Here is a 14,920-nt window from a genome sequence, read left to right as displayed (position 1 = left end):
TATTTGCCGAAGTTAAAACTGTTCTTTCAGCCTCTCTTCTCCTGTAATCCAGAAGCCTCACAAACCTTTTTCCCACAAAATCTGCTCCGTGGACCAGGAAAATCCCCACGCCATCCTCTTTAATCTGTTGACCTTGGGCTTTATTTCAGCCCATTGGTTATGTTGGTTCTTCCAGGAAAGCCCACTCAGTGAGAGGCATGTGAGGCCCAGGGCTGGCCTCACAGGACACTCGGTGAGTCTGTTTTGAAAGGTCATGGAGCACAGCCGGCCAGGGGGGTGGTGGGGGGAGACAAGCACAGAGCACTCTCCTGGGCGAATTCCACGTCCTTCAGCGAGTAGGCAACATTGTTATCATATCCCGGGCTCTGCAATTCAGAAACATTCCAAAATGACTCCCTCCATCGCAGGCAGATTATTCTCTGGTCCAGCTCACAGCAGATGGTCATTATCACCATGAAGAAATAATCACACACCTGGGAATCGCCTCAGAGCTGCTCGCAGGGGGAGAGGGTACTGAGTTCTTGATTAAAGGGCCTGGTGTTGTGGGCAGCTGTCCTTGCAGCTTCCACCAGCTCCACCCTCCTCTCTCACCCCTGAGCCTGAGCCCTGCCTGAGGTCCCCATGCTCCATCACCACCCTCATCACAGACCATTCAATGTCTGCCAGCCCAAGAGCTTGACAAGTACCAGGTGCTTGTCAAATGAATGAACTAATTAATATTCAAGAACTTGTATTGATATAATGAATGCATTTCTGCCCCAAACCTAAGATGATTACTCATAACAGATAAAGTCATCATGACACATATATAAGGAAAGGAGAATAAATAAAATGACTTTTCTGTTTCAGAAAAATAGGGCAGTGAAAGAACATAGGAAAAAATAATTTACGCCCTATCACTGAGAATGCTGACCCCAAAATCATGAGGCCTTAATCCCAGAGATTCTATTTACCTGGAATAATAAGACATCTTTATATGATGTATAAAGGAAACATGGTCTGCCGTGTCCCTAACTAGCCTTCTCCCTGTCACTCTGCAGCCAGATAAAGAGAATGTCCTCCTTACCCCGTAAGATGCGCCACCTCCCTCAGTCACTAAGAAGAGCCCTCTGGGTCAGTCCAGGTCCCATGGGAGGACACGCAGGAAGACAAGGAAACCATGTAGATTGAACCATAGACGCCAGAATGTGCTGTGTGACGAGGACTCAAGACAGAAGAAGCGGCATGGGGAATAGAGCCATGTGGGCTGACCTCTGGGAGAGATTTAGGAGGGAGACCTGGGGAGCAGACAAGGGGAGTTGTAGATGTGTAGTCTTTTGTTGTGGACTGGATCTTCTCAGTTATTTTTCAAACAATGCAAGTAACCAGTGGAATTCCTCTTTAATTACTGTTGCCAACCAGGATGTTGTTCTTTGAGAGAGACTGCACCCACGTGGCAGTGGGTTTTGTGTGGAGTAGAGGGGTATGGCCGGGGTTTGAAGTCTGAGATTCACACCCCGCTGTACCAGGATTCAATCATCCTTTTAGAACTTAGTCCAGGCCAGCTTTACCAGCGTCCCCACCTGGGGTGTGGAAAGGTTGCGTTCCACCACTCTCATTCTCCAAAGACAAAGTCAGAGAGATACTGCAGATATAACATTGAATACACAATTACAATTGTGGAGACATTATAAAGATTAGAAGTTCATGTTTAAAGCAGAAAACTAGGGCGATCCAGTGGCTTAGGCAGTTGTAGCGTTGTGCTCCTCACGCCGAAGGCCGCTGGTTTGATTCCCACATGGGCCAGTGAGCTGCGCCCTCTACAGCTAAGATTGTGAACAACGGCTCTTCCTGGAACTGGGCTGCTTTGTTCCAGCATGAGTGGCGGGTGACCATGCTAGCAGGCAGCTGACGAGAGCTGCCGTGAGCTGCTGTGAGAGGCCGACCAATGGCGACCAACTGCGTCAGCAGCGGGGAGCGCAAGGCTCATAATACCAGCATGGGCCAGGGGGCTGTGTACTACAACTAGACGGAGAAACAAATAATAGCTTAAAAACTGGGGGGGGGGGTGGGGGGGCAAGGGCAAAACAAAATAAAAAGTAAAGCAGAAAACTAGACTTACACAGCATTCTGTCAATTCACTAACTTAAATTTAACATTTTAAAGGAAGCTTCCTTGTGGTGTTCAAACTTAAAATGAACTCTTCTCAAGGCTCAGGCAAACAGGCAGGCTGAACACATGCACGTAATTTCACTCCCTGACAGCCCTGACAGAGACAGTAAGACAGCAACAAAAGGGTTTTTTAAATAATGGAAAAACAAACGAAGAAACAAGAACTGTTTGGAAGCTCTGTAAGAAAACGGGGTGGCAGATGACTGCAGCCCATACACAATGAGCCTGCCAGCGCTGAGGACGGGAACCACCTGGTTTGCACCAGGGATTCCTCCAAGGACTGAGCCCCAGTGGCTCCTGATGCCCTTGAAGTAGAGACACAGCCCATATTAGGACCCGCAGGATCTGTTCATGATGTCCTTAGACTCTAGAGTCCATCCCCGCTGGACAATTCGGGTTAGGCATGTGGCAACTATTGTCGCCTGAATGTTTGCATGCCCCTAAAATTCACATGCTGAGGCCCTACCCCCAATGTGCTGGTAGTTGGAGATGAAGCCTTTGGGAGGTGATCAGGTTTACACGAGGTCACGAGGGTGAGTGGGGCCCGTGGTGGGATTAGTGCCCTTGTAAGAAGAGGCACCAGGGCTCTCTCCATGTGAGGACACATCGAGAAGGCTGCCTGCAAGCAGGAAAGAGCCTTCATCAGGAACGACCTTCATCACAGACTTTAGCCTCCAGAGCTGTGAGAAATAAATGACGGTAGTGTTCTGTGATGGTGGCCCAAGCTGACGAGGACAGCTATGAGGCTGCACATGTCAGAAGCTCCTCACTCGCACTTATGGTTGTCAGCAATGACACTGCTGCGGCCCCGGCCTACATGAGGGTCTCGCGGCTACAGGGTAAAGATGGAAATCAGTGAGTCCTCACAGGGAAAACAATGACGGGTGACTTTAGTGGGACAACATATGTATTGAAACACCAACAGTGCCTTTACCTCTGGAAGACAGGACTTCCCCCCTCATTTTCCACAATGAGCAAGTTTTGCTATACAAGTGGCAAAACGGCACTTGTAGAAACAGCAGCCAGTCACACAGTTCCCTGGTAGAAGGCTTGATATACTCTGCCTGGAATGGAGAAATGAATTGTTAGTGATGTTACTAAGGGACAGGGCTCTGATAACAATAATAGTGTAAAGGACGGTCACTCTCCCAGCCTGGGCCATGCCCTGGGGGAGCAGGCACATGCCTGCAGGGTAGGTACAGCTCTGCAGTGGCCTCTGCACAGGACCTTCCCTCCCTCGAGGTGCCTGAATCCCAACTGCATGCAGCTCCAGGAGCTCCCCAGCCGCAGCCACGCTGTTCCAGCCCACGGAATTAGCATGGGTCTTGGGCTCCCTGGTGGAAGCCATGAGCGTGTTTACCAGGAGGGCTGTATCTCCACTCCGGCTTTTAAGAAGTCCATGGTTGTAGTTACACACACACACACACACACACACACACACACACACACACACACGGTTTGCAAGAGATGCCCACCCATCCCCAAGAATGTGTGGTTGAAAATACCATAATTAGATTATAAATGTTCTCACTGAAAAAAAGACATGGCAACCATGTGACAGGGGGTAGGCGTTAGTTTAGCCATGGTCATCATTGTGCCATATATAAATGTAGCAAATCAGCATACTGAACACCTTAAACTTACACAATGTTGTGAGCTAATTATATCTCAATGAAGCTGGGGAAAAACACCACAATTAAATGAGTATCCCATGTATTGTTTTAGGAAGATAACTGCATTCCTACCTGCTTTATTTCTGGGGCAAATAATTCCACCCACTACATTGTTAAGTCAGCGCATGGACCCCAGTGACACTGCGCCTCAGTGTCCAGTGGAGAGAACCTAACTGGTAGAGGACAGGAGAGGGAGGTCGAAGTGATGGGGCCATGGAGTCCCCAGCTCTGCTCTGATTAAACCAACAACATGGTCTCACCCTCGAGGACTCAGCTCTCACCTTCTGGTACCAGAGCAACCCAGCGCCTCCGTCGCTGTGCCCCACACTGCTGCGCACAGGGGCTCTTAGGGGAACTCGGGGATTCCTGGGTCCCACAAGGGACAGCTTGGCTCCAGTTCCCAGCTGAGGGACCCATCAGCCCAGCGGGGTGGCAGATGGGGACTGGGCTAGAGGTGGATGTCAGTATTTCAGGATTCCAGTCATCGCGATGACAATGCAGTTAGAAAAGACAACGGAGGGGCTGGCCAGGTGGGGCAGGCCGCCAGCGAAAGGAGGGGCCCAGGGCTGGAAACTGGTACCCGGACAGCTCCCCTCTTGCTGTTAGCAAACACTGTGCATGGGCTTTTGTTCACTCGGATCCATAAGCATCTCTTAGGAGATGTCAAGGTTTGATCTTGAAGATGTGGCTATACAGCCTTGAAATTTTCACCTCTTTCTAGGATATGATGACGCTATTAAAAATAAATGTGAGGGCCAGCCCGGTGGCTCAGGTGGTTGGAGCTCCATGCTCCTAACTCCAAAGGCTGCCGGTTCGATTCCCACATGTGCCAGTGGGCTCTCAACCACAAGGTTGCCGGTTCAACTCCTGGACTCCCACAAGGGATGGTGGGCTCCACCCCCTGCAACTAAGATTGAACACAGCACCTTGAGCTGAGATGCCGCTGAGCTCCCAAATGGCTCAGTTGGTTGGAGCACAGGCTCTCAACCACAAGGTTGCCAATTCGACTCCCGCAAGGGATGGTTGGCTGCGCCCCCTGCAACTAGCAATGGCAACTGGACCTGGAGCTGAGCTGCGCCCTCCACAGCTAAGATTGAAAGGACAACAACTTGACTTGGAAAAAAGGCCTGGAAGTACACACTACTCCCCAATAAAGTCCTGTTCTCCTTCCCCCAAAATAAAAAAAATATAATAAATAAATAAATGTGAGAAAAGAAAACAAAGAAAAGAAAAGAATCCCAGGAAGACTCATAATTGGCGACTACCCCCTTTGAAAAACAGAAAAAGTGTTTGAGAACAGTATTTCCTGAGAGCTTCACTCGCTTTGCCGGGAGAAAAAAGAAAATCAGAGGTCTCCAGTGGAAATAAGTTTGTTTATTAAAGCATTGAGATTCTGCAAACTTTAGTAATAAATGGAGCTGTGAAACCACATCCTTATAATAAATAGATCTCCAGAAAATGTGTCAATAAATGTATTGCTTTAAGCCTTCACACGTTTTGCGTAGATTTCCAATAGCTCAGTGTGAACACAGTTAACTGAGGCGGAGAAAACTGTGCTGAGAATAATGAAAATAGCTACAACCAAAAGCAAAACGGGAGGACGTACTTCCTACGGAGTGTTTTCTTTCTGCCACATCTGAGTGCTTCTGCGCTGACATAAACTGAACCGGTCCACAAACTCTTCTCCCTGGGTTCTCCCTGCATGCAGCAGCCGGTGTGTCGCACACCTGTCCAGGTCCCCAGGCTTCCCCCACTTCAGACTGAAAAATTCTGAAAGACGTCGGCCGCCTCCACCCAGTTCCGGAAGCAGGCCCGCCCCCGCTCGCGGATCTGCTTGCGCCCTTTGTCCGTGATGACCTCCCCGCTGGGTTTCAGGATCACAAGCTTGGGCGTGGCTGTGATGTGGTATCTGGTCCTCAGCTCGCTGTGGGAGACAAGAGGGCAAGCCAGGGGTCAGCATGGGGGCCAGAGGTCCCTTCTAAAGGGACCAGGGCCTCCCCTGTGCCCACAAGCCTGGCAAAGCCTCAGAACCCAGCCCGCTCGTGCCCTCCTCCTGCGCTGGGGGGGGGGGGGGGGCTTTGACCCTCTCTCCTTCTTGCTCTTTTCCAGTCCAGACCAGTCCTATCCCAGAAAAGTGTCTACAGTGGTGGGTCTGCCACAGGGGACAACTGAGGCCTCAATATGTGGCTGCTGTGCCTGAGGGACTGAATCTTTTATGTCAATTTCAATTTAAGAAGCCACATGTGACTAGCAGCTAGTGGCTACTGTATTACAAAGTGCAACTCTAAATCCACAAATCAACCCAATAAATTGATATCCCTCTCTGCATCTCAAGAGGTTGAAAAATATGAGGTAGATAGAATGGTGAAAGTTAAAATCACAGGAGTTCTAAATAAATGCAAAGCCTTATTCAACTCTCTGCCCTGCAAGTTTAAGGACACGCTGATTAACAGTACGATGAACCATTTCTTGACTACTTTCCCATCAAGTGTAACCCCATGAGTGGCCTTTCTACAAAATGATTTGTATTTATCTAGGGAAAGGAGCATTGTCCTTCTTAGTTTCCCAAATCTCCCTATAACCTTCACAGGGATTACTGCCCTCAGGACAGGACAGCTGATGAAAATCCCCTTCCTGTGTCTATGACCAGCTTGCAAAGGCTTCACGTCAACAGTAATCTGATTTGCCTCATATGTCACCCTCAGGACTGTGAATCTGAGTAGAAGAGAAAATGCTTAAGACCCTCCTGTTACCAAATCTTCCCCGACATCTCCATTAAGGTCTTCCCACACCCAGGTCAAAGACAAGACTCAACTGGAACAGGAAAACAAACCCAGTACCTACACCCGAGAAAGGGAGAATATACCTTGTTTTCAAACATCTAGGAGACAGTGACAAACTGGCCGTGCTCTCAGTCACACAGGGGGTCTTATTAAATTTCAAATAATCAGTAGCACAGAGACCACTTAGACCATAACGTAATGGAATTGGAAATCAATAAAAATAATTTTTTTGGAATGAGCTTAAGAACGAAATAACCACATGTTATATGTGAAATAGCAATGCAGACTACAAAATAACACAGAGCAATATGGAATATACTACAGATCCCAAGCTGGAGATACAATTTGACACAGTTAGGAAGCTGTGGTCTTAAACACCCTTATCCAAAACTAGAAGGCGTCTAGAATGAGTTCTGCCTTTAATTCAAGAAGCTAGAAAAACAATGATGGAGCAAACGCAACAAAAGCAGAAAGAGGAAAAAGACCGAGGACAGAAATCACTGAAATAGGAAATGAATCAAATCAGGATGAGCAATAAAACTACACCTGGTTCTTAAGAAAGACTGAAAAACGGAGCAAAGCTCTACCAAGACTGGGCCAGGTAGAGGGAAGCCAGGGACACAGGCAGACGGCTCTTGTCACTCCTGGAACACATGGCAACTACTGGAAGGCCTGTCCCTGAAGGAAACCCTGCACGCGGCTGCCAGTCCAGCAGCGTCTGGAAACCAGTCCCCACATGTCCTCTACTTACATGAGGAGGAAAAAGGAAATGGGAGGAAAAGAAATATGGGAACTATTACATAAAAATGACCATGAATAATGAGAAAGACACAATACAGATGGCCCTGATATAATAGCATCGCAGGACTGACAAGCCCGAACCACAAACAGAGTGGATGCAAATCCACATCAGACTGCAGATTGAGGGACAAATGGATCTGTCACAAAGAGCCACACAGGTCTGGGCACTCAGGCAGGGCCAATGAGAAATATAGCAGAGATGACCCTCTCCAATGTTTTAAGAATCCTGCACAACCCCTGAATTTTTTCTCCACACACATAAAACAAAAATATGAAACAACCCAAGTAACTCGCACAAAAGCTGTGGGGACATGACCAGCTTTGTCTGGCCGTGTGGGCAGGTGGGTTATGTCAGCACCTGACTCTGGGCAGTGGAGGCAGGGCATGCAGTGCCCACCCTGCCTAGTAGGGAAGAAGTGGCCCTGCTGGAGCTTTGCCACCCAAGGCCTTGGGGCTTACCAACAAGGAGGAAGAGCCTGGTGGGCTTTGGGAGGGTGGTGAGGTGAGGGGATCCTGGAGGCGGAGCCCACCTGGAACCTGACTCAGCCTCTGCATCCCTGTCAGGTCCCATCACTGCTGCCGCTGGTCCAGGGTCCAGCCTTTGGGCAGCATGTCCGGAGCAGCAGCACCTCTGAGTGTGGGGTCCCTGGACCAGCAGCAGCAGCAATCACCCAGGAACTGTCAGAAATGCAGTCTCCTGCCCCTGATGGTGGGCGTGGAGCCCCCTTACCCAAGTTTGCCAAACCTCCCAGGGCCTCCTGCATCCCCTCCAGGTACCAGGAGGAGAGGGGAAAGAGCAGGCCGGAGCAGAAGCTGAGGACGGGCCCTCCACAGCTCGGGGAGCAGAGGCCTGTGGCTCGCTGCTCAGCCTCCATGACCCTCCTTCAGAAAGCATGCCTCCTCTACTTTCTGCATTAACCAGCTGTGTGACTTGGCAAGCTATTATAGTTAGTCTCCCTACATCCCTGATTCCTTGTCTGACCGCTGAATAACAGAGCCCACTTCCTGGAGTTGTTGCGAAGATGAAATGAGTAATACATGTACAGCTTAGCTAAGGGCTTGGAGTATAGTAAGTACTCAACAAACGCTGGCTGTTCTCTTTGGGTGGGAGGACCCAGTACCAAGTTCAGCTCAGCCTTGTGCGGTCAGCAAGGCCTCGGCCCCGGCTATACTGACAGTACACGAATGAGTAGGTAGCACACTCAGAACCAGTGAGCTCCGTGGAGCACTTACTTGTGTGCTAGGAAAGAGGACGATGTGAGAGTGTGCAGCCCACCACAGCAGCCACTCTGTCATTGTGAGAGACTGCATTTGCCAGGTGGCCACTGGCTACAGCCTGAGCATGAAGGACATGGCCGAAGGCAGAGCCACAAATCCTCAGTGGCCTCCCACCTCCCTCGGACCAGCTCCTGGGTGCTGAGTGTTCCAGGTAAGCTGATCAATAACCTTTCTTGTTTAGGCTTTGCTGTTGTTTCAATCACTTGCAACATTAAATCAAACTCTGAGGCAGTCAGGGGAATGCAAGGCAAGCTGGGTTTTGAGGAGCACAGAGGTTTGGAATAGACATTTTGTTGCTCCAGGTAAATCTTCAAAAAAGTCACCAGTGTGGGCGCTCAAATCCCCATCCAGGCAGCGTCTGCCTGGGGACAACTGTAACCTTGGAACCAAGAAAGAGGCACTTAACCACCCGCCTCCCCTGCAGTCATCTCAATCCCCTCTGGGCACTGAGCTGTGTCCAGAGAGAGGAGACTGTGCCTTGGAAAGGAGAGAACCTTGTCATTGGGCAGACAGAAGTCATTATAACTGGGCATTTAACCATTTGGGGGAAATCGAGTTCCCGATTCCTCTTTGCCCCTGGTGCTGGGTGCTGTTGCTACGTTGGCCCCCTCGCTTCACCTAATGCAGTGTGTCCTTGTCCCTGGCACAACCACTTCTAGGTTGCCATGGCAACTCCTGGCCCCAGTCTCTTTCCATCTCAACCACCAGCAGACTGTTACAGAGCAAATCTATTTGCTCCAATCACCCATCCAACAAGCATCCTGCAGGTGCCAAGCACTGGACAAGGTCTGGTCCAACCTTAGGGCTACAAAGGACCCCCCCCAAAAAAAAAAAAAAAACACACACACACTGCTACACAGCGTGGCACTGCACTCGAGCTATGAAGGGCACAGGTCTCCCAGGCCAGAAATGCTCCAGGTGTCTCCAGGGGCACACAGGAGGGGCTGCCAGGGGACTCCAGGGTTGGGGGCTGTGGCATGTGCAACCTTTGGGGATGGGAAAGTGTGTGGAGCATTCTGGAACTTCAGTTGTCCAGTCTGGATAGCACACAGGTGGAAAGGGCTGGGATGGGAGGCAAGTATGGTCAAATGCTGGGGGCGGGGCAGCCCTGTGGGCAACAGGAGCTCAGGGAATCCCTGGAGAACTGGGTTACGGCGTGGCAGGCCCAGACCTGTCTTTGATGAGACAGGCAGGTGTGAGAACAAGAGTCCTCTAAGTGAGAACACGGAGGCAGCTGGTGGGGAACCAGCGAGAATGTTCTGATGGTCCAGGATCTACATGAAGAAAGTAGCACTGAGTAGAAAGACAGGAAAGGACTGGAGAGCTGCAGATTCTGTGGATTTGGGGCCTGACTGGGATGTGATGAGTCAGGAGGCCCAGAAGGGCTAGAAACCCGGACTGGAGAGGGCAGGGACAAGCAGTTTGGCACATGCAACGACTCCACCCCACTGCATCGAGGTCTCTAATGGAACCGTGCTGTACCCAGGAAACGAAGCTACAGCCAGCTGTCTTTTCCATCCAATCCAAACCTGTAGACCTGGAAGCCAAGTTGCTCCATGCACCTGGCCTATGGTGGGGGTCAGTGCTCAGCGCCAGAGCAGGAGGAGGGGGGTCTACTCCAGGCCGCTTTGCAGTCTACTGAGGTTCCAGAGCCTGAGTGGGCACGAGTGTTAAGAAACCATCAAAAATCCGTGTGACATCACTACTGAGCAGGTCTCGCCTGCACGGGGGGAGCATGTGACAGGAATTCCTGCTGGCAAATTTAGTTGTTCCTTCTTTCTTGGGCCCATAACAAAGAGAAGGAAGCCAGGTAGGATGGCCTGTCCTCGGTGCCAACCCCGTGTTCAGGCCTCGAAGGTCAGTCCCTCCTCTCACCCACTCTGCCACCCCTGTGGGGGCTGTGTGGTGATGTCCTCTCTTCCTCCTCAGATTCGGTGGTCAGCAGTAATCCAATGGACAGCCGCTGAGGGAAGACAGCATGGGTCCCTCACTGTGACCAAGGGGCCGAGGAGATTAGTGCCCTGGCCTCACTTGCCCACAGCAGCCAGCAGAGTGCTGTGTTCTGCACACATTAGGAGCTTCCCCACTGCTGCCTGGATGCTCCTGACAGCTTTTCATTCTCCTTGGTGGTGGCTATTTCCATTTTGCTCCTGATCTGAGCTCATAAATTCAGGCTGGGGTAAGCAGAATTAAGGAAACAACACCAAGAATCCCCACAGAATACCCCATTTCCTCACGTACACACAGCAGTGACAGGGTTACGGAAGTGCAGTCTGGAAAGGGGCAGGACAAGGAGCTAACTTCCCCAAGAGGAAAACTGAGGGATGAGGCTGGGTCCCCCAGGGAGATCAGGCGCCTGGCCTGACATGGCCGAATGAGGCCACCTCAGCCCTGAGCTGCTCAGATGCCTGCAGGGAACCTCAGCAGCTTCAACCAGATAACCAGGGAAGTGGAAGAGAGATCTGATGACCCTCCTCCCAGCTTGGGGCCCTCAGAGAAGCAGTAGCTGGAGCAGAAAGACGGTTCCAGGGCCAGAAGTACCGGGCTCTGCGCCTCAAGGCACATCTGTGAAATGGGCAGTACACACCAAGTGCTGGCACACAAACAGTTGTCCTCAGGTGCGTGTGACATGTAATTATACTCAGCCTCCAGCTCACCCCATGGGTGAATCCCAGAGCTGGGCTCCGGGGCCTGAGCTCCTGGCTTGATTACTATCACTTTCAAAACTAAATGTGTGCTTTCAAAACCTGTGTATAAGTTGAGTACTAAGCAAATCAAAACACATTTTACAACCAGCACAAGACGCAATGCTATAATGCATCCTTTTGCCAAGTGAATCTCGGTCATTTGGATTTATCTGGTTCTTTCCTAGTCGTGCTGTGACAGAGGTCTGCGGAAGCAGGCTTGCCCCTCTCATCTCTTCCTCCACATGACCGAAAGGAGGTGTTGGGGGGGGGGGGAGTTACACTTCCACGGAACTTCCAAAGTTAGCTCCCATTTTCAACTGGCCAGAAAGAGTGTCATCTGAGGACAATTAATTTGGTGGTTAATGCCACCGCTGAATAATAATCCCCAGAGAAATGTGGCACGTACCCCTCCCTGTAAAACAAAGCCCAGAAATTCTCCTCTGCATCTAAGGGGATGGTGGGATAATGTACTTTGTGAAGCACGATTTAAACCCAAATCTGGACGCTTACACTACAGGAGACCCAGCAGGCTGGACATTGGGCCCCTATCATGCTCCCCCTCCGCCAACCCCCCCAAGTCCTCCCTCCTACCCATCGTGGAGCCCGTGACCAGCCAGAGGAGGCCTGTGGTCAATTCACAAATTCTGACATCCAACAAATCCCTGTCATGTCTTTTCTAAAGCAAGGGCAGAATGAGATCCTTGGGGCAAGATTTTAGTCGCCTCTGACATCTGTCTCGGCAGGAATCCAGGAACCAGGTTCCCTCTACAGTTGTCGGAGCAAGAATCATCTCTACTGTTAGGAAATTCCAGTCACTGGCAGTAAAAATAAAACTGCAGCGTAGCCAGCACTGGGTTTCTCCAGCCCCGGAGTTCCTGGCCTTCCCCCAGCACCCTCCCCCCCCCACCCCCCGGACCTCATCCCCCCCCCCCCCCGCACCTCGCCCCCAGCCACCACGCACTGCTGCCCTGATCAGCTACCCCCCCAGTCTCCGGTTCTGGCTGAAGTGGCCTCCCGGGTCCCCTCTCCTGCTCTCCAGACTCGGGATCTTCCCTGTGCGGTGGGGCGGGGCGTTCCGGGCTGCGGCTCCCAAGGTGGGTTCCGCTCACCGCAGTATCACCAGAGCTCGTGAGAAATACAGACCCTCCCAGCCAGAGACTGGGGTGCGATAGGGTTCGAGATCAGCAAGCCCCCGGGGTTGCGGACGGTTCAGTCTGCCAACTGCTAGAGCCTCCCTGGGAAGCTGAGAAGAGACTACAATGTACCCCAGAGCCGCCCAACCCCGACGTGTGTGGGGTAAGATCGTCCGGGGTCGGGGCTCCAGACTGCAGGGAAAGGCACGAGGCACCGGACTCGGGACGCCCTGGCGGCCCCACTCGGGGCCCCACTCACTGCCGATAGGGGTCGTGGAAGGGCAACGCTAGCCAGGCGCCCGGGAGCTGGCGCAGGAAGTCTTCCATCTCCTGGGCGCTGCGGTCGGCTGACACCAACACCACAGCCAAGGGCGCGGGCGGCAGCGTCTGCTCCACTAGTTCCACGTAGAAGTCACAGAGCAGCGGCGTAAAGTCGCGGCTGGGCGCGCACCCGGCTGCCGCGAAGTACAGCGCCACCACCTTGTTCTGCAGCACCGCCTCGGCCTCCACCCACGCGCCGCCGGGGGTCACCAGGCGTCGCCCACCCAGCACATCCACCATAGCCCGCGCGGGGACACCTGCGACGGAGAACACCTGATGGGAAAGGACACCTGGAAAGAGAAAAGGGAGAGGGCGGCAGTGAGCGAAGGTGAATGTTCACCAGCCGGTACAGACACACCTGCGGGGGCGGGGGCGGCGCTGAGCGCAGGTGGATGGTCACCTGAAGGAGGGCGGCGGTGCCCCGCCCCCCTTCGCACCGCCTGGCTCTCGGGCCGCGCAAGACTCTTCCGTACCTCGACACCAGCCTCGGCCTCCGACTGGGGAAAGGGCGTCCGCACTGGGTGGGGTCGGGGGGACACCCCCAGACACCAGCGTCCCCAGATGCAGCCCCGGCTGCTACATCGGGGCACCCGCCTCGAGAGAGCCGAGTCGCCCAGGCTTCCTGCCGCTCTAGAGCTCTCCTCTCTGCACCCCCACCCTGCCCCGCCCTGCCCCGCCTCCTCATTCCCCAATGCGCTCCGCCCCACAATCTTCTTCACCTCCCATCCCCCTTACCGGCTTAGCTATCCGTCCTGTCCCACTCCGCCCCGCAAGCTGCCTCCCGGCTCCCGGCCCCACGCGCTGTTCTCCCCTTCGCGCCCTCCCCTGCGTCGCCCACCGCGCCCTGGCCCCCAGTCCACGCCCGCTCCCCTTCTCGTCGTCCCCATTCTGTGCTCTGTCCCGCCCCACCTGCCACAGGTGTACCGCAGACAGGGGAGGTGCAGGGTTGTTCGGCCTGGAGGAACAAGGGCGGGGCGGTGGGGAGACGCGCCCAGTTCTTTCCCGGGATTTCCCAGACTTCCTGCGCCCAGGCTGGCAGGTTCCCAGAAATCTTGCAAGTAACGGGGAGATTTTCAAAGGACGTTTTTCACGGAGGAGAGTGTGAATGGGCCTGGCACTGTAGGAGGCCCTGGTATCGGCCTTGAGTCAATACACTCAGCTCTCGTCCCAGGCGAGAGAGGCATTCGCGTGGGCCGCTCTCGTCCCCGGCGAGAGAGGCACTCGCGTGGGCGTTGAATTTGTGAGGGCCAGAAAACTCAGCAATAAAAGAATTCTAGTGCAATATTTTAAAAATTCAAAATTAATGTCAAAATGTTCAGGATGACCAAAACGTCAAACGTGTAAATAGGACAGGATCCCACCCTGATCTCCGACGCCAACGGCGCTAGCCTCACCCTGAGTACCAGCCCACACGCCGCCACCAGGAGCTTATATTCCAGTGGGGACTAAACAAACAAAAACTAGGTGAATGAGGAAAATTCATTGTGTGTGCTCTAGAGAGGGAAGGGGCAGGAAAAAGGACAGGGGAAGGGCGGAGCCGTAGGGAGCGGCGCAGTTTGAATGAGCCATGGAGAAGGTGGAGTCCCGCTGTCCCCTCCCGCTTCCCCGTGAGAGAAGGCGGACTCACGGGGACACTGTGCACTACCGTGTTTCCCGGGAAATAAGACCTAGCCGGATAATCAGCTTTAATGAGTCTTTTGGAGCAAAAATTAATATAATACCCAGTCTTATTATAAGACCGGGTATTATAGAGTTGACTGTCGGGCTAGGTCTTATTTTCAGGGAAACACGGTACTAGCCCAACCTACGGGGGTCTGTTGTGTAAGTGCACTTGGCAGACCAGGGCTAAGGGGAAATTCTGTCGAAGGACTAATGATGCCCTATGAAGCACGCTGCCAAAGCGTCTATTCACTGTCCTTGTAGAAGAGTAGGGATTTATAGGAGCATAGGAGAAAAAAATCGAGAGGAACTGTGAGCAGTATAAATCTTGTATGTGGAAGCCCCTGACTTTTGTTAAATGTCAGAAATAAGGTGAATGGAATGTCGCCAAACTCTAAATATCAACAAGACTGCATTTTCACCTGTTTGGCCTT

At 52.4% G+C, this 14,920-nt stretch overlaps 1 protein-coding gene across 2 annotated transcripts; it reads right to left on the bottom strand.

Annotated features, from left to right (window-relative positions):
- Window positions 1-5,178: 5,178 nt before the first annotated feature.
- Window positions 5,179-13,984, bottom strand: NXNL2 (nucleoredoxin like 2). Of its 2 annotated transcripts, none has more exons than XM_019721141.3 (3): window positions 13,737-13,984; window positions 12,766-13,117; window positions 5,179-5,748 (listed from the first exon to the last, which is right to left on the bottom strand). In XM_019721141.3, exons 2-3 carry the CDS (start codon window positions 13,065-13,067, stop codon window positions 5,580-5,582), a joined length of 471 nt encoding a protein of 156 aa, XP_019576700.2. In that variant the 5' UTR covers window positions 13,068-13,117; window positions 13,737-13,984; the 3' UTR covers window positions 5,179-5,579. The 2 variants fall into 2 exon arrangements, with proteins under 2 accessions (XP_019576700.2, XP_019576693.2); XM_019721134.3 differs by lacking the exon at window positions 13,737-13,984 and adding an exon at window positions 13,301-13,486.
- Between the last annotated feature and the right edge of the window lie 936 nt (window positions 13,985-14,920).

Source organism: Rhinolophus sinicus, chromosome 16, assembly GCF_057876585.1.
Source record: "Rhinolophus sinicus isolate RSI-liver-muscle chromosome 16, RSI-T2T, whole genome shotgun sequence".
NCBI classification, from domain to species: Eukaryota; Metazoa; Chordata; class Mammalia; order Chiroptera; family Rhinolophidae; genus Rhinolophus; species Rhinolophus sinicus.
The sequence above is the reverse complement of the archived record's forward strand: the minus strand, read 5'-3'. Positions and strand labels throughout refer to the sequence as shown.

Coding starts and splice junctions, on each gene's coding strand:
- NXNL2 (XM_019721141.3), bottom strand. CDS start 13,067: ATGGTGGATGTGCTGGGTGGGCGACGCCTGGTGACCCCCGGCGGCGCG. Junction 5,749..12,765: donor TTCCACGACCCCTATCGGCA/GTGAGTGGGGCC, acceptor TGTCTCCCACAG/CGAGCTGAGGACCAGATACC.